Source organism: Haliaeetus albicilla, chromosome 11, assembly GCF_947461875.1.
Source record: "Haliaeetus albicilla chromosome 11, bHalAlb1.1, whole genome shotgun sequence".
Taxonomy (NCBI): domain Eukaryota; kingdom Metazoa; phylum Chordata; class Aves; order Accipitriformes; family Accipitridae; genus Haliaeetus; species Haliaeetus albicilla.
In genome coordinates, this window is record NC_091493.1 from 29896311 (window position 1) to 29920479 (window position 24169).

General features: G+C 40.2%; 1 protein-coding gene across 9 annotated transcripts in view; it reads left to right on the forward strand.

The window, feature by feature from the left end:
* ADD3 (adducin 3) overlaps positions 1-24169 on the forward strand; it is a 102323-nt gene that overhangs the window by 66876 nt on the left and 11278 nt on the right. For 7 of the 9 annotated variants that reach the window (XM_069796938.1, XM_069796941.1, XM_069796939.1 and 4 more), the window contains 5 exons: positions 7218-7441; positions 20724-20862; positions 22371-22522; positions 22645-22725; positions 23822-23971. In XM_069796938.1, the coding sequence (XP_069653039.1) occupies positions 7247-7441; positions 20724-20862; positions 22371-22522; positions 22645-22725; positions 23822-23971 (717 nt within the window). In that variant the 5' untranslated portion in view covers positions 7218-7246. Of the gene's footprint in view, positions 1-2369; positions 2664-7217; positions 7442-14281; positions 14301-20723; positions 20863-22370; positions 22523-22644; positions 22726-23821; positions 23972-24169 lie in introns of those variants that run through there. The other 2 variants (XM_009919239.2, XM_069796943.1) reach the window with 2 other exon arrangements.

Consider the following 24169-nt stretch of genomic DNA (forward strand, 5'->3'; position numbering starts at 1 on the left):
CTGTTACTGTTAACTGCTGTGGCAAACTGTGTCCAGCAGTAGAAGAGGATTTATAGTGAATAATCAACATGTCACATGAATTGCCCTTTACCACTCTGACATTTCAGTGCTTTCTCATGTTTCTCATAGTGCAGCTGCCCCCTTCCTGGTGCGATGCAGGAATACCTATATGCATCATTTCACCAACAAACTCTGAATTCCTCCTCTGTTAGTTCTCTGTAAACAGTTTGCTTGTGTGACAGGGTTTGTTCTGACTTTAATGTTTTGTGTGAAGAACAGTATAATCTCAAAATGTTCTTACTGTCTGCACAACCTTAACAAAGTAAAACAATACTAGTAAAACAAGAAAACATCATTTTATGGAGTGAAGCAAGGAAGCCCCTATGCTGATGATGCCTCAGGGGTCACACAATACAGCGATGGAAAGAGCCCAGTTACGTACAGGCTTTCCTCAGCACAGGAGGTTTGATACTGGGCAAGACGGACCTTGGATCTGAACTGCAGAGGCTGTTGTTTTGAGACTGGTTTTGTCTTTTACCATACTGTCACCCAGAAAAAGGTAACTGGATAACTCATTCATCAAGGATTCTCTCCATCATTAAAAACTGTCACGCAGCAGTGAAGGAATAACAAAATGTGAATGATTAAAGTAGTTTGGTTCTACAGGGTTAAGCATACAAGTTCATTTATGAGACTTAACACATGCAAATAGCATTTATGGCCATGTGGTGGAGCATATTGGATACATCAAACCATCATTCTAGGCTTGGGTTTTGTGGGTTTTTTTCCCCCATTGCTTGTGCTGCAAAATGTTGGCAGTCTGGCCTGCAAATGTGGAGGTGCAGACTGCACCTGCTACAGGATGGGTGCATTATAAGGAGCCTTCCTTAACAGAGATAAAATGTCACATCTTCAATTAAAGGTAAAGGTATAGCCCTCATATTCTGGGTGGCTGTCAGCAACCCACTATGTTATCTCACTTTTTGATAGTAAAGAGTAGTTGGCTCAGGTCCAGTTTACACTGAGTAAAGTGTGAGTTGCACAGCTTGAATATTTAAGTTGACTTTAATATTGCACTATATAATTGGGCAAAAATAATGCTATAGATTTAACACAGAAACACAAAAACAAGGTTCAAATACACTCAAGTTCTTATTTCTTAGGAAAAATGTATACTGCTGTGACATAGTCTCTTTAATGTGGCATCTGAAAGGAGATGATGATTATTTTATTAGCATACTCTGTTTAAAAACAGAAGGATTTAAATAAATACGCAGCACTGGATTAGAATATTTGATTTGTAACCAGTTTGCGCTGACAAATTGTTTATGGCTGCATTGCTACTGGAAGAAGCTGTATTAGACACCCCCGTATCATCACTGTCTTTGTTTCAGAGCAAACATTTGTGTAGCTATGCAGTTAACTGGCTGGGGGAACTGATGCAGCTGAAAATAAATCAATTTAAAAAAAAACAAAGTTAAAAAACAACACCCACCAAACACCAAAAACCACCAAACAAAACAAAAAAAACCCAAAACCTTAAACCCGACCAAAGAGTAGTTTCTCCTACCCATTCCACCATCTGACCTTACAAACATTTGCTGATATGAATCTGAAGAGGCGATACAGGGAGAAGGATTGAATGGCTGGGAGGGTTGGGAGAAGTTATGACTAATTTATTTTTTAATGCAAATACTACCTTGTGTCAATTTAAGGGTGTAGTTTGATAGTTTGACTTGAGTGCTAGCGTACAGAATCACTGTATATTAGTAAAATCAGTTAATATAATTTTGAACAAATGCTACCTATCTAGTGTAGCAGAAGTATTTTTGGTTCCACAAACTGCATTTACAAAATGCTAATGTCTGAACATACAACTTAGTCATCTTACCAGTGTGTAAGGTAAGACTGATAAATGAAACCCGAACCTGCTGCAACATTAAAAGAAAAAGAAAAATCTGTCGATGCATTGTCAGATATTTATGGTATTTGATATCCTGATCAGGAGAATTAAAAAAAAAAAAAAAAATTAATTTTGAGGTGTTTATCCAAATATTTTTTTTGCCCTAGAACAGATGCAATTACTCAATTATATGTCATTGCTAAAATTTATAGGAGGGAGGATGAACAGTTGACTTTCTAATGCCAGAAGATCGCAATGATGACCCTCTTCTCGGTCCATATTCTCCTATGTATTTTCCTGTCCCTCTTAACCATTCCCTCATATTCCTTAAGCGTGCTTCTTTCTGCCAGCTTACTTATGTAGCTGACAGTGTTGGCTAAAGCCAAGTCTTTGATTCAGACTGGAACTTGCCTGTTTCATAGGGAGGCTGGAACTGAGATCAAGAGACACCCAGTTTGCTTCCAACAAGTCTCCTGGCAGACAAGATACTGGAGGGGGGAAGAAAGAGCAGACTGTTCCTTAAAAACAAGCAGGCAAGAAATAGCAAGAACAGAGTAACACAATGTGCTCCTTAAAAAAGAAATGCTCAGATGCTGTATAGTCTAGCTTGAGTGCTCAGACCTGAAATCAGCCATACCAGTTAATGATACGGTGTGCACACTGCTGGTTTGCAGTGCTGGAAACTCTCAAACAGAAGGATTGTACTGCATAGAGAAAATGAGGATGTCTGAAACCAGCCATAAAAAAATTAGCATAAAAAGTAGGTTAATGATTCGTTGCTAGGTGATTTAATGATTTGATTGCTCTTCTGTTGGTCTGTCTAATGGAGGTATTTATTTTTACATATATTCTGTACATTATGAAATATATAAATATATCAAGTCAGTGCTTTCTGGGGTGTTCTTTGGCAAGATGAATTTTCCTTGCGTCTGGTCTCTTGCTTTTTTCTTTTTTTCTTCAGTACTCCTTGTTTCTCTGACCTCGTTATTATTTTTGAGCTGCTTTTCTGATTTGACATTGAAAACAGTTATTCCAACAAAAGCAGCACAGCATGTTACTTGGACTTTACAAAGTGTCAGGTGGGGATGCTCAGGACTTAATGTTGCAGCCTAAAATCAACAGTTCCAAGTTCCTGGAATAAATTGGAAGCTTTTGTTAAATAAAACTTACTTCTAAGCAGAGAAATGTATAGCCTCCTGACAGAGGTGGAACATTCTACTTTCTCTCTGTAGCCCAGTTACAGGTATAAAATACAGAGCAGAACATGGAGGCCAAACCCATGAGCTATATAAGGCATCAAAGCACAGGAGGACATGACCTGTTTTCTTTTGTAGCAGTATCAGAGTTCAGTTCAGCATGAACCAGGAGGGCATAACTAGACAGGAGGAAGCAAGAGTTAGATTAACAAGTTACCCTCTAGTAAGAGCTTTTAAGCCTCTTTGTTTTACAGGTCCCTAAAAGTATTTTCAGCAGAGATGGGGATTCTGTGTAACAAAAACTTACACAGGCTGACTTGCTCTTCTTAGTTTCTTTTGCCCCCCATTGGAGTAGCTGAACCATAGGTGGGAAAACTGCTCTTCTGTATACTTTGAATCTCTTTTGACATGACCGCATATGCATGTTGGGCTAAAATGTGTCTCAGCTGAGTAAGAGTGATGGCTCTCACTAGATCAAAATCAGATCCCAGTTTAGGTTTGATTTCTCTGTGTATCTTTGTCCTTTCTGACCAGTCTAGATACAGTGTCTTGTTGCTATAGGGGCGTATGGTCTCTCATTTCCACCTGTGCCTCAGTTTCTGGAACCACTTATTCTTATGCTATATAGCATGCATAAGAAACATCAGCTAGTACTGCTCAGGAAGATAGTAGCTCATTTTCTGTAATTTATGAACATTGCTGGAAGGGGTGGAAGCCAGAAGTAGCCTTGCAGGAAAGCTGATTATTTTTTTTCTTTTTTTTTTTTCTCTATTCAGAAGAATCTTCCCAAAAAATGTGGAGGGGGGGGAGAATCCTCTATCACAATTCATAGATTTTGAGATCTGGATTTTCTGTAAGTACTTACTTCTATGTCATTGGCAGTCCTGTGCTGAGAAGGAGGTACAGATTTTTAGATCCCCAAAAGCTGAGCACATTTTTAACAAATATCCTCTTTAAAAAAAAAAATAAAAAATCAATGCAAGATGCAAATGAATAATAAAAGAATGGCTGATTTGTTTGAAAATTTTCCAGTCAAATAGTAGGGGTTATATGCGAGTCAGCCTGGGCACAACATAGTAGGCATTGAACTGGACCTAATAAGAACAACTGGACCCAATACCCATATTATGTTCACTAATGGAGGAGTTTTTGTAGTCCAAGGACTTTAATGTTGTAATCTTAATGGCTAGAGGTAACAAACCAGTCTGAAAGGAAAGGGGAAAAAATTAAGTCCCAAAGCAATTAGAAAAATTTCTTTTGTGGATTTTAGGTATTGCCAGCCACATTTGTGTCTTTTTACAGATGAATGAGCTTTTCTGTCACTGTAAGAATGAATTGTAAAGTAACGGACTTGAACTAATTATGCTCTGTAAACCTACAATAATAGCTATAAAAGTTTTTTGAAGTTCAGACATGCGTGTAGTTGGTGCAGCCAGCCAAGTGGATCAGCAGTTAAGCAACAGTTTGCCACTTGGGGTTAACGGGATTCAGGAGCATTTTAGGAAAAACAGTTGGATAAGGCAACTCCTGGGAAGACGTAACTGAAGAGCAGGAGTCACCAATTCAGGCAAGGTTCTTGCCATCTGCATTTCTAGATTGCTTTCAGTTACCAGCAGGTGCTGGAAGGTGTCTGTTCTGACTCAGATGGAGGTATTTACCCCAACACAGATGGAGAACAGTGTAGGTTGAGAGGTCTGGTCTCAAGCTCTTCCTAAGTTGTGGCATTTGGAGAGTGTGCCCATCATCTTGTGTCTTCTCATGATGCTTTTTTCTTTTGCTTCTTAAACCCTGCCATTTGGGGCGGGGGGGGGGAAGACCTTAATGTTAATACGGTAACATTTATAAGGGTATCTATTCTAACTTGAACAGAGGGAAGCTGAGCTGTGGTCCTATCCCCAAATGCTGTCCCAAGAGGTTTATCCTTCTGCTTCAGTGCTTCCAGCTAGAAAAGGCAATAGTTCATTCTTTAGAAAAACTTTAGCCCCTTTTATACTTCTACTAGATTTTTCCCAAACCCTCACTTCCTTGAAGCAAGCCCCTTATCTTCTCCCCAGCATCCCCAAATTGATGACATGTAGAGGGCTTACTGGTGGTCAGTCAGCAAATGCTGAACGAACTTGTACTGCACCCAAGCAGCAAATGCAAAACTCACCAGTACGCTTCCACAGCCTCCGAAACGAAGTCATCAGAGTCCATGGAGCTTGTCTCCAGGATGCGAATTATACATCCCAGTACATGGTACATTCATTCAGCATGCCAGGTACCTCCTAGAAGCTCTGTGTGTGCAGCTGGATAATGTTGCATCCCAGATTGTGTTTTCTCCCTCAAAAAAAAGGGGGGGGGGGCATAAGAATAAAAACAATTACAACCTGTAGTGATTGTTTTTTCAGAAGTGTGTTAGTTGTATTTCATCTCAATCCCAAATTTTATTGTGATCTGTAATACATGAGAAAATCATAGACATGGTTTTCTTACACCTTACCTGCTAATGCTATCCCTGTTCTGTAGCTGATATCTGTCTTGTTTTCTGTCTGGGGTTTCATATTTGGTACAGTGCTGCGGTGCCCCAGGATTTCATCCTTGCGCTCTCCCTTGCAGCGTGCCAGCAAAGCCGTTTGGGTGTCAGTGTGGGAAACTGGCTGAAAACCAATTTGCATCCTCCTGCCAGCCTGGTTCATGACATGGCTGAGGAGCCGAGGGTGCAGCATAAGGACCGAAAGGGCTTGTTGCAGGCAGAAGGAGGGCTTGGGCTGCTGTAACTGGTTTTAACAGGGCTTCTAGTTGTTTCGTCTGGAAGATACGCGAGGTGGTAGTTGGAGGGGCTCAGATGCTCCATGTCAGTTTGCTATTCGCAGAATACCCCAAACAGTAGTTGTACTGACCCAAACGAGGAATGGGTGAACTGTGCCATGGAGCAAGGACACTTTAAACCACTGATACCGTAATGTCAAACCACACTGTTTAATACTGCTCAACAACTCTCATTCCTTCATGTTTGGCTTTTTTTCCTCTGAAGATGTGAATTATTTATGTACTAAATACATTTGCATGCAAATATTTTTATATTAAATATATTATTGAATGCAGATATTTGCATGTTAAAATGTATTTTCATAATACTCTATCTCTTCCTACAAATCTTGCTTCTCTTTGTTCCTCAAACCTGAGAAAAACGTCCTTCTTCAGTACCCATTTGAGGAATGGTGTTCCTAAGTGTGCTTCTGAGCCTGATTCTTTGTATGAAAATTCAGGTGTCTGCTTTTTTGCTTTTGATCCAGTTCTGTTTGTGTTTACGAATGCTTATCAGGGTTTTTTTTAATGACATTTTAAGCATAGCTTTCTACCAAGATATGAAAGGGGGGTTTTGTTGTTGGTTTTTCCTACTGTAACAAGCTTCAGTGAGAATCTTTGCATAGAATTGCACACAAGAGGAGAAAATCTAAAACTTAGCTATTTGCCACGGATGCAGCCTCAGTCCTGTGCAACCCAACATACAACATATATTTTGTGCAATTCCCTCGGTGTCTTGAGTGTCTCCTGAAAAAAGGCACCAGCTGGTACTCTGCAAAGATCCCCTAGCAGCCTTTCAGTGGCCCAGTGTCTTGTCTTTAAGCTGAGGTTACGAGATGCTTTGGAAATGCTGTATGTGAGGAATGTCTTCATTCGAGTTGGGAGATGAGCTCTGAGCAGATTTTAAACAGAGGCCCCATATCCTGGGTGTGTTTCCTTGAACATGTCAGGAAGGAGAGCTATATAAAAACCTTGAGGGGGTGATGCGTGCAATATAAAATGATACAGGAAAGTTTGTTGTAAAATATATTATGGTCATTTCAAATGTCATAACTTTTAATTGTATGCTGTTGATTTTTTTTTTTTATTTGAACTTGAATAAAGACTGTTAAGTGATATCAGAGAACTCATTAATGGTTTTTAAACATTTTTCTAGAATTTTTCCGTGGTTTTCTAATAATGATAATTATTCACTTGTTCTCCTTTCATTTTAGATGTTGTTCTGCAGAGATGAAAAAGAACATTATTTGTGTCCAGACTTGGAAGTTAGTTTCAATGCCCTCCTTTGGATGGTTAATCATTCTTCCCTCTTTTTTTATTTGTTTCAGGTGAAGCCTACCATCTGCAGGGTTGAAGCATGAGTACTGATGCCAGTCAGGTGGTGATCACTACTCCTCCCCCGGCCACGATGCCTCACAAAGAGCGGTACTTTGATCGCATCAATGAGAATGACCCAGAGTATATTCGGGAGAGAAATATGTCTCCTGACCTGAGACAGGACTTCAATATGATGGAGCAAAGGAAGAGGGTCACACAGATACTGCAGAGCCCTGTGAGTGGGATTAAGGGGGAGTGAGAACAAGAGAGTGTTTATCTTCTGAGATTCCTGATTAACTTTTTGAGACTTAGAAATCAACATCACAGCTAGCTAGAATATCTCTGGACCATCCTCTAAGAAGAGTCACCAAATAGATTATCCAGCATTTTGTTTGCATAGTGTTTTGTCTGTGAACAAGCAGCCTTTGTTGTGTTGTTTTTTTCTCCTGATGCTTTTATATTCTTCATTGCTTCATTGCAGTATTACAAAAAGATCTGGCTGGCTGCAGGGCACTTAATTAAAACTTAGGGGCAGGGAAGAGAGTGAAGGAGTCACTGGTCAAATAGGAACAAATTAGGGCATTACGTGGTGTTCTGCTTTCTGTGTTTGAATATTAACCTATCATTTGCATCAGGAATGCTTTAATTAACATTTATAATTGGGTTAAGTTTGTTTAAAAGCTAGACTATGTGTTCTTCTCATGTCCCTGGGGGTGATCATACCTATACTTGGCCATATTAGCACTCATCTACTGGTTGTGTAAGTTCAGTACTTGTGTAGGCTACATATAAAACTATTAAATCTGTTGAACCACTTTAATATTAGTTTTAATTTATATTTTAATACGTGTATGCTTTGGGTTTAACCTGATGAATGCATTGGAAAGTAATACTGTTGCCTTGAGTATTTTGAAGCCATAGGGAGTGACTAAGGGCTGCTAGGGCAAGTCTTTGGGGGTGTTGGGGTGTAACACGAGTAATGAGGATAACAGGACTGGGAAGGGGTTAAGAAGCTTTACAGATTCTTCTCTCTTTGGTTCCTCTGTAAGTTGGGGTGCTTCTTCTGTAATTTTTTTTTTTAAGCTTTTCCATATGTAATGAGATTGCAAACAGCTGTTAGTAATCACCCTATTATAGTCATCCATGAATAACAGGATTGTTTGCTGAAGTGTTGTGGAGTGTCTCTTGGATCTGCATGTTGCTCTGAGTATAATGTGAACCTGTTGACTAAGGAATTTATTACTTTCAAGTCAATTTGTGCAAGCTTGGTTTTGTAGCCAAGCTCTTTTATAAAGAAAATACTCTAAGGAGGTATTGCATAATGCTTTAATCATGATAATTTTATGTTAAACATGCCATTGTAAAATGTGATCTCAGTCTGCTCCTTCCTGTTAAAATATTCACATTATGAGTAGCCAGGACTCACAGGAAGGACTAGATCTTTAGCCTAACAGATAAAAATAAGTTAGATCTTGTTTAGGTTAGTATGTGTGTTATTTTTTGGTCCTTTCGATGGCAGTATTGAATCTGATGAGCATAACTGTTTCCTTAACATTTCGGGGGACCTTTTGCCAAGTCTGCCAAAGGCAATAAATATACCATTGCCACAGCCTCTGTGGTTTTTTTTAATAGATGCAGCATCAGCATGCAGATTTTAGGAAGGGGGATGAAGAGGAGCAACCCCTGAGTCTAGGTGACTGTTTTAACAGAAGGTTAGGGGACAAAGAGCCGCTGGGCTGCTTTTAGTGTCCTGCCACAAGAGAAGCTGAGCCCAGCACTTTTTGGAAACTGACTGTTTGGAACTGCCAGTAAGTTGGAAGTTTTTGTTGTGCAAGGGAACAGTTGTCCAAATAAGCCAGGGGCCTGCTGCCTGCTTGGCTTTTGGCATCTGCCAGGGAGAAGCAGGAACAGGGGAGCTGAGTGTGTGATCAGGCAAGAAGAGGAGATGTCTGAGCTACTAGTTCCCCTCAAGTATTTCCTTTTATTGTTTCTTTTCTTGATACAGAAAATTTAGAGGAACCCTGCTATGATTTCTCATGTGAGGAAATAAAAGCATTTTTAATACAGTATCTGTGACTGAATGTCCATCAAACTTTATGACTGATTTGGGGATAGAAACGGCATTATTTCTTCCAGGTTTCAGGTGCGATGTGCCATAGTGTTCCTGAGAGTCAGGACTGAAAACAATTACCTTGTCTCCTCCTGAATATAATATTTGTCGCAAAAGAGCCAGAAAGCATTTTTCCTGTTACTAGTCTGTGTAACACAGATTCAGGATTGAACTAACAAGTATTGTGCGCAATGTTTTTGTTCTATAGCTGCAGAATTACATTGCATTAGAAGTTTGCACAGAACTTTGTTGCTTCTCTGGCTTATTCCAGTCAACAAGGAAGAAATGGTTTGAAGGTGTTTGGAAGAAGAGGAAGAGAGGTTATCAGACACATTTTAAAGAAGAGCTTGCTTGCTGGTCTTCACCCAGTCTTAGATATGTGCATTTAGATCAGAGAAATAGTCATTGACTCATCTTCTGGCAAGTATTAGTAAATATGAGGTGTAAGTAGCAAGGATAATACCTTTCTTACACAAGCATGTATGGACTTGGCGATGAGCTTGTTTGAACATGCGCTTTCTCTGAGCCAAGGATTATGGTGTAAAACGAAAGGGTTAATCACTGTCATATACTAGGAGGCTTAGGTACTGATTTAATCTGTTTTATTAACAAGCTTTTTTTCTTTCTTTCAAGTAGGAAAATCTAAATCCCTTAGCAAGAAAATAAATTAGAGAATATATTTCAGGAACCATGGTATATTTTGTGCAGTGCATGTTATCGTAAGGGCTACAGCCCTGACCAGACATCTTCAGACATCAAACTGCTGCATCTCTCTGATGTGCTGTTTAATGCACATATTGATGTGCAATCTGACTACTCCTCTCTGATGTGCAATTTCCTTTTCCCAAATTAAATAATTTAAAAGCTACTGGAAAGCTATTCCCATTACCTCCCATGTTTGCTAATGTCTTAGAGTCTGTTCGTAATAAGCCTTAAACAAATTATAGGAGTTTTATGACTGCTGCCCATGAAGAATGTCCTGACGTTATCAGTGAATTCTCAGACATGTTTGCTTAATGCTGCATGTAACCTGTGAGCATCTGACAGCCTGGAGAATCTGATAGGACTAGTGTCTTTGTTGTTCTGTGTTTGTTAGAAAGGTGGAAACAAAGTAAGATCAGCTGGATCTGAGCAGCCTGATAGTATCCAGAGGTACTGCTGGCCAATCTTTAAGATAAAGCCATTTAAGTTTATTTCAGTAATGTCTGCACATTGAAAAGGTTCACGTACTGTGTCGTTATTTTTAAAGGAAAGGTACTACATCTATGCAGTGGATTAATTTTATTGCTTTACATGGTGTCTGAGATACTTGACCTAAAGTACATCCAAAATTTGGAAAGGTGGGGTTGTAGGGGGTTTTTTGGTTTTTTTGGTTTTTTTTTTTTTTAGATTTTCCAGCTTTACTCTGAAACTAGAAACAATTTTGTCTCTTTATATGCTAAACAATAATATATTGCTTGTTTCGCAGAGTAACTATCTCTTTCAAAGAGTGAACACTTGTTGGCTGTATCATCAAAACCCTTATTTCAGTTATGGTGTACAAGTCCTTCTGGCATTTCTCTGGTGCCCTCACCATGGCAACCAGAAGCTTCAAAAACACTTTTTTAAAAAAAAAGGCAATGGTTGCGCAGTTATGGTGTGTGAAGACTGAACAGTCAGTTCAGCATTGAGGAGCTGCGTGAACATATAGAAGGGAGAAACTCCTTGCAGCCCTTCTGGAGTGGCCAGGGAAGGTGTTGGGTGTTTCTGCAGGCAGGCAGCAATGCCACACTGGTTCCACTGAAGTGAGATCATGTGAAACAATTATCTAACCAGCAGGAAAGCTAACTACAGGCCTTAGCTAACAGGACTGTGTGTGTAACCTGACAGGAAATTATGATCACTGCTTAAACTGCATCGAGGAGTACCTTACATCCACTTTGTATCACTGTATTTGAAGAAAAGCTACAGTTCAGAGTGGAAATGGGAGAGGATGCATTCTTATAAATAAGATGTACTGTTATATGAGATATATTTCATTACTTTGACTGATGTAAGAAAAAGTTGGAGTAGTCAAATTTGTGTATGAAGTGATGAGTTGAACAGCTGAAATATGTAAACATAAAAATGCCCAGTTACTGGAATTTAAATGCCCGGTTTATGTTTTGAATTTACAAGTGAAAGTTTCATGTGGCTTGTCAAGACCCATTAAATGTGCACTTGCTGTTTTTACATATGAAACAGTTATTTGGAGCTTGTTTGGTTTTAAGTTGAGCAATTTGCTGGCAGAATCTCACCATGCATTGCTTTAATTTCATGTTGGATGTAGAGAGCGCTTACCAATCCATCATGGCTCTGCAGGGTGTTTGGGGCGATTCTGGCTTGGCGCTGCCATTACATGAGAGCATTGGTTCAGGTCTAGCCAACCGGATTGCAAAATCAGGCATTTTTTATGCTGAGGTTAAAAATGTACTTCTCTCCTGTGCCTTTCTTCCTTCCTGCCTTGTATATGCACACACCCCCCTGCCTCCCACGCCAGCTGGTGTTGCCCAGGAAAGTGGGGAGATAACAGTCCAGCTTAGCAACTCATCTATTCAGAGGTCTGCCTTAGTATGCAGGCAGATTTTTCTCCTCAAAAACAAGCAAACCCACCCACACTTCCATCTTTTTTCTGACTATGTTATCTATGTTATTTTCAAACCATCAGGATCGAGATGAAAGATGGTTTGATTTATGTTTTTCCCCAGCTTTTGCAGTTGTCTAGCTTACTTTATTTTGTATTGAGTGACTGTGCAGTATTTTTGCAACACCACTCCCTTTTAGGGCAATTTATTTTCTTAAAATATCAAAGTCCTTTCAGTTCCTCACAGATTTCAGCTTCCACTGCTCTTTCCTCACAAGTTCAAAAGCCTTTCAGATCCTTCAGGAGAGTCACCCTTTGGCCCTGAAGGGTTCACAATCTTCTACATACCCTGGGGACCTCCTTGCTGGGCAGGCCTCTCCCATTGCAGCTCTCTCCTGGCTTCGGTCTTCTCTGACATCTTCCTGACTTCCTGCTGGGGAATAGCTCATTTAATTGCATGCTTTCGTCATACGACCAGTGCAGCATTTCGTTCACCAGGGGCGTTAAGCTCAGCTTGGCACATCATTTAAGACATGCCACAAAATGTCCCTTAAAGATCCCCTCTGAGCCGTGACAATATCCTGCTGAGCCCAGGGCAGACTGGGGGGCCAGGCAAGCTCAGCATTTTAAGTGAGGGGGAATTTGTGCTCAGCGTAATGCTGTCTTAAATCAAGGCCATCCACACAATCCTATTGCCTAACTTCCATTTCTATAGCTGCGACAGTGCACGGTCAATTCATGCCCATGTCCTGCACCACAAGTGCAATTGTGAGTTTTTCCCTGCTTCCTTACACTAAAAATGAGTTACCTTTCACTCCTCTCGTATTTCCATAGTGCTGCTTTCCATTCAGTTCGAACTGTGGTTTTCATTAGATATAAATGCCAACAGTTTCCAAATTGATTCCACCCCCTACCACTCCCCCACCACCCCACCTCCCCCTATTTCTGATCTTCCTACTGGTTGTTGCTGCTTGGGTTTGGGTTTTTGTTGTCTTGGGGTGTGTCTGCAGATCCTGTTGTACTTTTGGTGCCATATTCTTTAGATTATTCATATCATTAAACAATCAGATCCATCTTCCTTTGCCTGACGACTTTCCTATGGTCCTATAAATTTGAAGTTATTAACTGTAAATAACACTCTGATCTGAATTAATTCCCTAGGTAAGTGATAAGGAGATATAAAATAACATGTATTGTAACAAAAGCCACCATTTTTCTTTCATTCACTAATCATGTAAATTCTGTCTAATAAAGGCATCAAATTGGTCTGGTGAGAGCAGGAAGAGGGGGTTCCATTGCAGTAGAAGTAATGAAAAACAATTAAAAGGACTACTTAGCGGTATTCATTTTTAAGTCCTTTTTTGTTGCTGTTGGCTGTTAAATAATCCTTTGGTTTAGTATGCGTTCTTAACAGTCCCTGGAAAATCCTGGAAAGTCGTGACTGATGACTTTTCTCCCTGGCTGCAGGAGCGCGTGCATCCAGAATGCCCTGCAAGAGCTTTGCCCGTCATCTGTCCTGGTGCATCACCACCATGTGTGCTCCTGCCCTCCCTACTCCTGCGCTTACTGAAAAAACACTTAATTATGCTCAGAAATGCATAAGACCCCTGACAAGCTGAAATTTGATTTTTTTCTAGCGTTTTAAGTTTCGGCAGTTATATTCCATCTAGCAAGATGTATAGTGTGGCTTTACTCCATGAGAAAACACGAGGGAGACACCCAGAACCCCCATTCATGGCAGCAGGTGTGTGAGTGTGGAGATTGCTGGCGCTGGGACTTTGGAAGCTGGGTGTGCTGAAGATGGGCTTTGCAAAGGAGTTTAGCGCTTCAGGTTTTGCTTTAACCGTCGAGTATATCTAGGCTGCTTATCGCAAGAGAAAACACGCCGCTTCAGCTCAGGAAGGGAAGCTAGTGTGCACCAGGTTAGAGGAGCCAGAAAAACCGGCGCAGTCTGAGCTCTGTATGGGGACTGACTTGCTGCTGATGGAGTCGCTGAATCCAGCCCAGATACTGGAAGTGAATGGATTATTATAACTTTACCTAATTCCCCATATTTATTACTGAGCCTATTTCTTTCCATCTTGACAAAGAAGTTTCCCCACTCCTCTGTTTGGTTTTTTTTTTTTTCATGGGGTTAACAAACACTTTTTGTGACTCTTATCTTCTCCCCGCCAGCCTTAACTCACTGGCGGTTTTTTTGTGGCCAGCTCCACCCTTTTCGACTTAGGGCATGGGTTGTTTGTATCTAAACTTCAGTCTTGAAACAGCCTGTTACAAAGTTGTATCGCCTGTTTTGGTGAAGGTCTTCCTCTTTGCGGGCAGCTGCGTTTACAGCACAGGACTTAAAATTAAGGTCTCTTCGCTCTCAAGAACAAAATACCAGTTAAGTTTTGAAACTTTTCTTCAGTGGTGGTGATTTGGCTTAGAGACGCTGCATGGGTGCATTTATATGTAGATAGGTTGAATTAGACCTTTTTTAAAAATGGATTTAAGACATAGAAACACTGATCAAAAATGGGCAAAAGTGAAAATGGGTGAAGGGGTTTGTTGTATTATTTTGCAGCTTTTAGGCTAACAGCAGTGCTGCTATTAAATGTAGGGACCTCACATATCTTTTCTAGCCACTTTCCTGGAAACTGACATCAAACTGTTTGGATGTTACTGTAATTAAGTAAGTGTGGAGTATTTTCAGTGTGGAGTGTATTTAAGTAAGCGATGATGTGGAGTATTTGTAGATGACCTGTATACCATTGTTTTCTCTATTTACAAGGAAATTTTTTTTCTTATGATTTTATTTCTACTTCTTTTGGGTGGATAAGGACTACGTGGAGAAATCAATGGTCAACAAACCAGAAACAGCATAGAAAGATAGTGAAAATACTTAGGAGCCTGCTTACTTCTTAACATCTTCAGAGAGCTGCCTACCAAGATGAAGAGATTAATACTAAAATTTTCTAGCAACATTATTATTCTGTGCTATATATAGATGTGTATACATGTAAAATAGGTTATTCTAGCAAGTTGGTTATTCTAGTTTTTCTGCTTATGTTGACTGAAAGATACCCGTTGTCAACTGCTACATGCAAATGTTGCTTTGATTCTTTAAAGCCCCACTTTACACTGTCAGCTCACACTTGGACTGTCCTGAAAGAAAATGAAAGTAAACAAGTCAGAACTGAGTCTTGTAACTCCACTCTTGAGTTTCAGAGAGCCCTTGCAGATCTAAGTTGAAAGATTTTTGCATCTAAACTGCTTGAGTTTATGATGCCTGTTTGGAAGATGATTGCAAATATTTCTGGAGAAGTAATTTTATGATATTAGAAAGGCCTTGACCTAATCATGCAACTAATGACTCTATCAAGAAAAGCTGTATCTGTTCTGCAGGCTGCAGTACCGTGTAAGGCTGTCTAAGCTGGTGTAAAAGAGCTGACTGGAGTTTTAGAAACAGTTAGGAAGTTTAGAAACAATGGAGTTCTAGAAAGGGTTTTAGGAACAGGCTGAGCTGCCCTGTATATTTTTACTGGTGAGTTGTGGGGAAATTCATGTCAGTGCAAGGTAGTGGAGTGGCATTCAGAAGGTGGGTGAGATAGCAGAGCAGCCAGGCATCACCAGCTCAGGGCAGTCAGGTCAGCAGCTGGCAGGCTTGGCTGTGCAGGGGATGCTTTGGTTCATGGTGTAAATGCAAAACTATGTTTTCCTCAGGTGTAACTTAGTGTAGTTCAGCTCACTGCAGTTTTGAAGAGAACAACCTCAACTGGCAGTTGTGGAAGGGGAGTTTGCAGCCTGCGAGGTCAGGCTATTCGCTTAGGTGCCTCTCTGCTGCCAGGTGAGTAAAAAGCTCTGCCCCTAGTTGTGCATCTTATCTGAAATGTTGCTTTACCTCATTTCCAATAGCTGTCATGGGCCCGGTTTTCGTACCACAGGCTGTTTTGTATGAAAACTTTCAGCAGGATGCTTGAGGTGCTGTTCCAGCAAAAACAAGGGGGGATACTGCTGAGCTGGGCAGGTGGGCTCACTGAAGGCAGAAGGATGCTTGTGCAAACAGGAAACAATTCTCAGCTACGGCAGGGTGGGTTGTCCAGGCGGTGGCCTTGCCGTAGCGCTGGTGCAGCCACAGGCAGGTTGGCCGAGTCCAGAAGTGGTGCAGCTGTGTTGACAGGGCGACCGTGTTGACGGGCAGTATGGGCAGCCATGAGGTTCTGTGCTTCTCACTTTGGGACTCAGTACCCCACTGTAAAAAGTCAGTGCTCTTATTGTAACATGTTATGTCTAGAGTTCTAGTGTTTTAAAACAAACAGAAAAACCCCACATGTACCCAAAGAGCTATTTAAATCCCAGAGCTGAAACTTTCTTTTTATTGAGCAATGCTGAGCATACAGCTGAATAATTTTTCATTCATCTGACAGTACAGTTTTTCCTTTGTCAGCATTTTCTTGTTGAATACTACTTATGAAGTTATTAGTGACCTTTCTGCTTGAAAAATATCTGCTTTGTGTCAGAGTGTTTGTCGTCTTTTTGAAAACATATCTCTCAAGCATGACTTTTACTTGGTCACTTGTGGGCAGTTGCAGTGTAATGCCATATATATATATATATATATAGTCTCATGAATTAAAGCAAAACCAAACTGCTTGGTCTCCAGGCTGCAGTTAGGTTTTCAGAAGCAGATTCCTGCTGCTGAATGGGTCAGATCCCAAAATTGGAGCCCTGCATGGTAGTGGTTTTACAGAAATAAGTGCTGTACAGTGAAAGCTCCAATAAATATCATTCATTTAATTGCTAATATTTAAGGTAAATTTGATTCTCAAAGGAGAATTTGATGCCCTTCACATGGCCCATCAGGAATTATCAGAAACGGAGGAAGGTTGTGTTAGCGCATGTGGGATGGTTATCTAAGGACATAGAGATCTGAGTTTTAAAGGTCTGTAGCAGTGAACGAAAGGTATTGAAATATTCATAAATATGCATGGAGCAATGTGTGTGAGTCACGTGTGTGACACACTGAAGGCTGCAGTCTGCTAGAAAACACTGTTGTGCACTGGCGTATAGATAAATGGCATACTTTATTTCATGCACTTCATCCACATCCTCATCTCTGTTTTACAGCCTATCCCTAACCTCCATATCTGATACTTGCCCTGGCTCTTACCTATCTTCTGTTATTTCTAAAATTATTTTTAAGGAAAGCTGCTTGTTCAGTTTAACAAAATTGTTGATACAAGACTAAATCCTCATTTGTAGCAACCTCAGCAAGTGTATAATACACTACTGTTAGCATCAGAGAGCAAAACTAAGCTCAGAAGAATGAAAATAGCATGATCAGAAAGCAGAAGAATTAAAAATACAATAAGAAATAAACCAAAAAAATCTTTCTGTCAAAAATTGCCTGAAATACATTACTTTTTTCCTACTATAGAAGTAACATTACTCATACAGGTTTAAAAAAAAATAATCTGAATATGACTAACAAGAGCTTACTGCAAATGTTTTTGCAGATCCTTTTTATACTCCTTGTTGAATTGAAGTGAGAGTGATTTAATGTAATACAGATAACTGTTTTTCTCCATCTCCTCCCAAGCAAATACTTCCATGAATTTCGTGAATTCTGTCCTCCACGTGGCCCCTGGGAGACTACAGATGCGCAGTTTCCTTATATACATGTTGTAAACAAGAGTGAAAGAGCTTTTCAGCCTTGCAGAGTGTGAAATGGCAGAGCTTTCTTGCAGGGGGCCTCTTTCAGGAATATTTGAGAAGTAACCGAGTATCTTGGGATGACAGAATTTGAAAATAAGTGTTAGTATAGCTTGTGGATGAAATATATGGCCAGTCATCTCTGCAATCTTAATGGATCACAGTAATAGAAGGAGAAAGTGCCATAAAAGCATAGCCTCATGGTGAACCATTAGCAGAAAAGTGAGCTGGCACTGGGATGGCTGGTGCTTGAAAGTCTGTTTTATGTGGCTTGGGTCTTTTTATTTGGGGTGGGGAAAGCCTTCTGTAATGTGAGGGATGTGCAAAGGCCCAAGGAAGTATTTCTGTTGTTATTTTACATTTTTTGCACTTTCAAGCGGGTTGGTAGAACATAAAGGTTGCTCCTTTTTCTATGCATTGTGAGCTGTTTGACCACCAATATGCTTTCTTCTAGTTATGTGAAAAATCCTTATGTCTTCTACAGGGGATTGTATAAATCACGCACATCTGAATTTCATTCAAAACCACTTTGGTTGTAGTGAGAGATGCTCAGATTCAGGTACTAACCAACCTCAGGGATTTAAACTGGGCTGTCATCATCTGTTTCCTGGTTTTTCAGATTGTGATTTTCTGTGTATCCCCCTTGTTACCCCGAGGTACCGCCACACATTAAACGCTCAGTGCTGCACTTGAGTTTTCACTGAGAGTTGTGCTTTGAGTATGTAAGACACTACTTACCACCCAGTGCTCTGCAAATGGGGCTCTGGGCCTCTCAGAATGAATGTCCCAAATTGGTGGAAGCATCTGACCTCGACCTCCTTGCTGCTATTCTGTGGAAACCATGACAGGGCCCTGCTGCACCTTAAAGGCATGTTTTGGGGATTAGTGAGTTAATGCTTGTGAAGCACTTGGATTTACAGCAATTATCTGCCCAGAGAAAGTCTTGTCAGATAGATAATAATTGTCATCTCAACAGAGTATGAGTAGCATGCAAAAAAGGCACAGGGCCACGTTCTGAGCGGTGATAAGAGGAGAAAATACTGAATTTATTTTCTAGTGAGAACTAGCCACTGTGTGCCAAATGAGGCATGGGGACAGGATGACTGTGGTATGCTTAAAGATTATTTTCTGTGTGCAAGAGGAGCAAAGAAACATCCTCTGCATGTCTGACTTCCAGCAGTCTGGGCTTGCGGCCACAATTGGGTTCCAGGCTGGGGACAGTGCTCGTTACTTTGTCAGTAAGGGTGGCAGCCACATTGCGATTGGAACACATGGAGTCATGATGATGATAGCCATCCTCAGAGCTGAATCAGATTGAAGCGAGTAGGTTTCACAGTCATCTGCTGATAGATGGAGGATAAAAGTCAGGATGTTTGCTCCAACCACTTGCTGTTTCCCACAAATCCTTGTTTGCCTTTCTGGCAATTACCTCCCATGATTACCTCCCATTAGTTTCCCCTACAGTCTCCCAGTGCTGATGCACCTCCCATACCTCCACTTCTTTTCTCCCAGTCCCAGTTAGGTTCCTTTCCTCACTCGATTCCCTGCTTCTTCTTTCCTTTTCCCCATCTGCTTCCTTCCCCTGCTGCGTAGATCTTACCTACAGCAGCCACTAATGAGAAGAATCTGACTTTGCCTGTGTATCTTCAGGCTAGCAAGAGGTTGTCCAGCTGTTTGAGGGATGCTGTGCGCATAGTCTGGTCTACATGGAGAGATCCGCGTAACAGATTACTGCATAGTCAGTCCATGTGAATTTTTAGAGGCTTTACTTGTGGAAATCTGGCAAGTCTCAGGCACACATGATCCTGACAAAATTACTCCAAGGAGGAGCACAGGTGTCTGAAAACTTAGAAATTAAAGTGTAGTTATGGATGCTCAGCTGTCCAACTGAGAGGCTGTATCGAGTAGAGTCTTGAGGATGTTGGGGGGGTCTGGTAGCACTGTCTTTTTTAGAGTCAAAACCTGTTGATGAACAGACTATGTCATGAGATTGGTGGATTTTACCCAAGAAAGTGGGTGTTTTGGAGGACTGAATTAAAATTCAGTGAAGAAATTACATTTGTCGTACAGAACTATTTTCTTTTTAAATTGAGAGCAAGTACTCTGCTAAGGAAGGCAAACTGAAAGGAGCAATTACATGCAGGGAATAGCCTGGAGTTATAATAGGAGTCAGCTGCGTGGTAGAGACACCAAATGTCTTTCTGGAATGAACCAGCAAGAGCATTCGCAATACACCTCAGCTCATGTTGTGTGCAGCTTTGCATACTGCTGGTTCAGACAAAAGCTGGAAGATGCTGCCAAGAAATAATGAGAGGTTTAGAAAATACAGCCTACAAGGAAAGTTTAAAGGAATAGAATTTACTTAATCTAGAAATGTCAGAACTGAAGTAGTCCTAGGACGGACATTTGTTGTGGATAGTGGTTAACCTGTCTATCATCTAGAAGGAACACACATCATCCACAGTGTATAGTGTATTAAATTTGATACCGTGAAAACCTTTTTCATGATATATTCTGCAAGAGTTTATCTCTTGGGGTTGCGGACATTTTATACAGGAGGGGAGGGAAGGGTTTTTCCCTTTGGGAGAAGGAAAGAAATAGAGATGAGGTGACATCCTGGTGTTCCTTCTAGTTTTGCATGGCTGTGATACTACTTGAGTATGGATGAGCTCCAGTTTTCCAGTTGTTTATAACTTTATCAAATGTGGATGGATTTTCAGAGGGATTACAGAATTAAAAAATATCCAGCACTAAAAGCAACACATCCTGATCGAATTTCAAGTACCTCTTCCAAAATATGGAGGACTCTTTTAATTATTGATAAAAATGGGTTTTGTTATCATTTACAAAAATGCATTTTATCTTGTCTTGTTATGGGAAACAGTTAACCCTCTGTGACCAAACGCCTTCCTCCCTCCCCCGGATTGCCAATACTTAGCATACAAAGTTTAGGCCAGATGGTTAAAGTTTGGCAAAGTTATAAGCAGCTAAAAACAAGGTCTAAGGGGAAGTTTCATGTAACATTAATAACAGGCAAAGCTACCAGCCCCACCTATAATAATCTTATTTCTATCAAAGCCAGGTTTCCTTGATGATTCTCAAATGTTTCTGCAGGCTTTTAGAGAAGATCTGGAATGCCTTATTCAAGAACAGATGAAGAAGGGCAATAACCCCACTGGACTGCTTGCGTTACAGCAGATTGCTGAATACATTACAGCAAGCTCTTTTGCAGGTTTTTCCTCATCTTCACTCAGTAAGTAAATTATACACATAATTGCACTTTTTCTCTTCTGTTTTTTTATCGTCACCATGGCTTAGCAATGGTGGGATCTCCTCTTTCTTTGAATGAAGTTCTGTCAGAGCTTGCTTAAGCTGTGAATTACTACAGATGGTGGCCTTAACTTTCGTTTTTAGGCTTCTTTCAAATTCCTTGATTTGTATGATGATATCCAAAATGTTTGGAGTCCTCACGCTCAGTTATTCTAGAATTTGCTAATAGAAGTTTAAATGAGATGGGGAGCAAAATGCTGTGCCCCATTACTATCAGCAGTTTAACATGAGCATAAACTGAGGTGTGAAATAAGTAACCATTTAGATTGTTTATTTTTCTACTCTTGCATATAAGTTGCTATTAAAAAAAAATGAGGGGGGAGAATAGCCTAGCAAACTGAATCGTTACACAAACAGCTCCCACAGTTAAAAACAGCTTGTAGTATGCACTGTAGTTACAAAGATATCACTAGGATCTTCCAGTTAACACCCAAGTTCTTTCCAAGTCATGAAGCACTGAAACGTTAAAGTCGATTTAAGTTCTGTGGGTGGACATCATATGGGAGCTTACAAGACTGAAGTACAGTGGCAGCTGTCAGCATTCAGCATCTTTTGAGAATTGGTCCCAAAATGGCGCTTCAGAGTTCATTTAACGAAACAAGTGGAAGGGAACAACAGAGAGCCCAAATAATCTCATCTCCGCATCTCTGGTTGGTTAGTGAGACTGTGGGTCTGAGTGTTGTCTGTGCTGCGTTTGCCCAGGGACTCAGACAGGGTGACTAATCTCAAAGTGCTTACTCTTTTTGTTGAAAACCAAAATGACACTTACCTCTTCTGGTTGTAATGTTCCCTGGAAGCAAAGGCTGTAGCTCTCAAAAGGGATAACATGTATTTGTGAAGAGGAGAAGGGTATGTTTGTGTAGTCATAAGTCAAAGAGATCAATTAATCTTTGTGATTTCTCTGTTAAGAGGTGATCTCTTCTGTCTAAGGGTTTGAGAACCCTGCAGTAATCCTCATTTCTTCATTAGAACTAAATTAAAGTGCTAAGGTTGAGAGGTCTCTTCAGATTAGTTATACTAGTGTCAGAAGTCCAGCAGGAATGTTTCTTCTGTAATTTTCAAAGTAACATGTAAAGATAGTTCATTAGTGGCAAATGTCTTAAAGCACAGTTCCAGTCTTATATAGGATCTTGAATCAGGAGAGAGCTCAAAACCTTAATGGTACTTCAGAGGAAACCTTTTTCAAGCACAAGAGAGGTGAATTAAAGAGATGAAGACTTAAATCCAGGGTATGGTTCCTACTGTCTTAACGTAACAGATGTTTCAGTAAAGGCCTTAGAAATCCCAGCAGTGCAGTTCCAGTCTAATAATTGCTGGTACTGCTATGCTAACAATTTAAATACACTGCTTCTGGAAGATCATGGCATAGGTAGAAGTTATTTCATTGTCCAACTGGCCGTCATCTTTTCTTTTTTTTATGTTATTTTTCAGGCCATGGAATGATTGCACCCATCAATGATCTACCTGGGATAGATACTTCCACATTTGTTAAGGGAGAAAAACTTACGCGTTGCAAGTTAGCGAGTTTATATAGATTGGCTGACTTGTTTGGGTGGGCACATTTACCAAATGCCTATATCACAGTAAGTATTTTATAGAATAAATTTTTTTACTTGGAATCTTACCTAGTCATTCAAATAAATTTTCCCCCTAAATATATAAATTCAAAAATAGGTCAGTAATCCATTTTCTTCCTCCTTTGCAGGTAAGAGTAAGCAAAGAACATGACCATATTCTAATCATTCCAAGAGGTCTGTCCTTTTCTGAAGCTTCAGCTTCTAATTTGGTACGTGATTCACCTGCTATAATAACCAGCAAGGCTCAGCCTGTTTTCTAAGAGACTTTTGTGGCTGCTAAAATGGACTTCTAAACTATAATCATGCTGTTATTTGTTTTTTAATCTTTACCCACCAGTTGAAAAGCTGATTAACTATTTAGATACTAGCATCCTTTGTCCTCAGCTTTTCTTTTTGGGTTTAGCTTTGCTTTCTGTTGCTTTGTCTTCAGCTTAAATGTGGAGCAGCAAAGTTTTGTTTTCCTGTGTGATGAAGCTCATCAAATAGCCTCAGTGTAACAGCAACCTTTTATAACCTGACAATATGGTAATACATATGAAATTACTCTGTAGGAGTAGTGTTAGTAGAATCAGCTCTTATTTTTATAAGTGGGGAAATAAAGATGAGTAATCTTCCCCAGGCCCAACAAAGGAGCTGGGTGAAGTTACAGATTGGCTTTTAGGCAACGGTAGCTACTAAATCACATATCTTTTGGTGCAGAACCTGCCATATATTCTTCATGTCAGTATGTATCTGTAAAGAAACTACCTCCAGTTGAAAAGGGTAGCAGATTGAGATCAATAGCATTACACCAGCAAACACAGAACCAAAATACAAACATGAGAACAAGATCTGATATGACCCTGCTGTTGTTTTTTGTTGATCCTGGAATAACTGTTTTAACGTTCCCGTAAAATTGAAAATTCCCTATGCATTTAATTTTCTTATTGGAAATTTCTCAGAGGCTGAATTTTCTTCATATTTAAAATGCAGGAAATGTTAGTGAGATGTAGGAAATGCTAACGAGACTCATTTTGAAAGTCAGAAACAAGGAAAGGTCAGATAGACCAAAGAGGAATATATGTTGTGTCAGGGTCTTATCTTTACTTCTTCCATGGTTGGACTTCCAACAACTATCAAGGCCTTGGACACCAGGATAGTTTATTGACACACAGATTCATGGCTGCTCTCCTACTTTTCTTCATGCTCTGAGCCCTAAGTATGTGGGAGGAAATTTGGTACCAAGTAAGAAAGGGAGGGTAGTTTATAGGTAATGGCAGTTGTTGCAAATTTTTTGAATATCATTCCTTTGTTTGACTTTTCCAGGTTAAAGTAAACATCCTAGGGGATGTAGTTGACCAGGGAAGTACGACTCTAAGTATTGACAATGCAGGATTCAGTCCACATGTGGCCATCTACTCCACACGCCCTGATGTCAGATGTGTAATACACATACATACCCCTGCAACAGCAGCTGTAAGTCTTCCTTCTAGCACAAAGAGTAAAAGAAACTTGGAGAACATTTCTGAATCTGAATCACTGCTTGTGACAGTTTTATTTTTGTTTTTGACATAGACTCTACAGTGGTAAAGAAAGGTGTAAGGTTATCAAATAAGCAGAGGAAGAGGGCTGGGCCACCACAGTGAAATGGATAGGAATAAACTGATGCTCAGA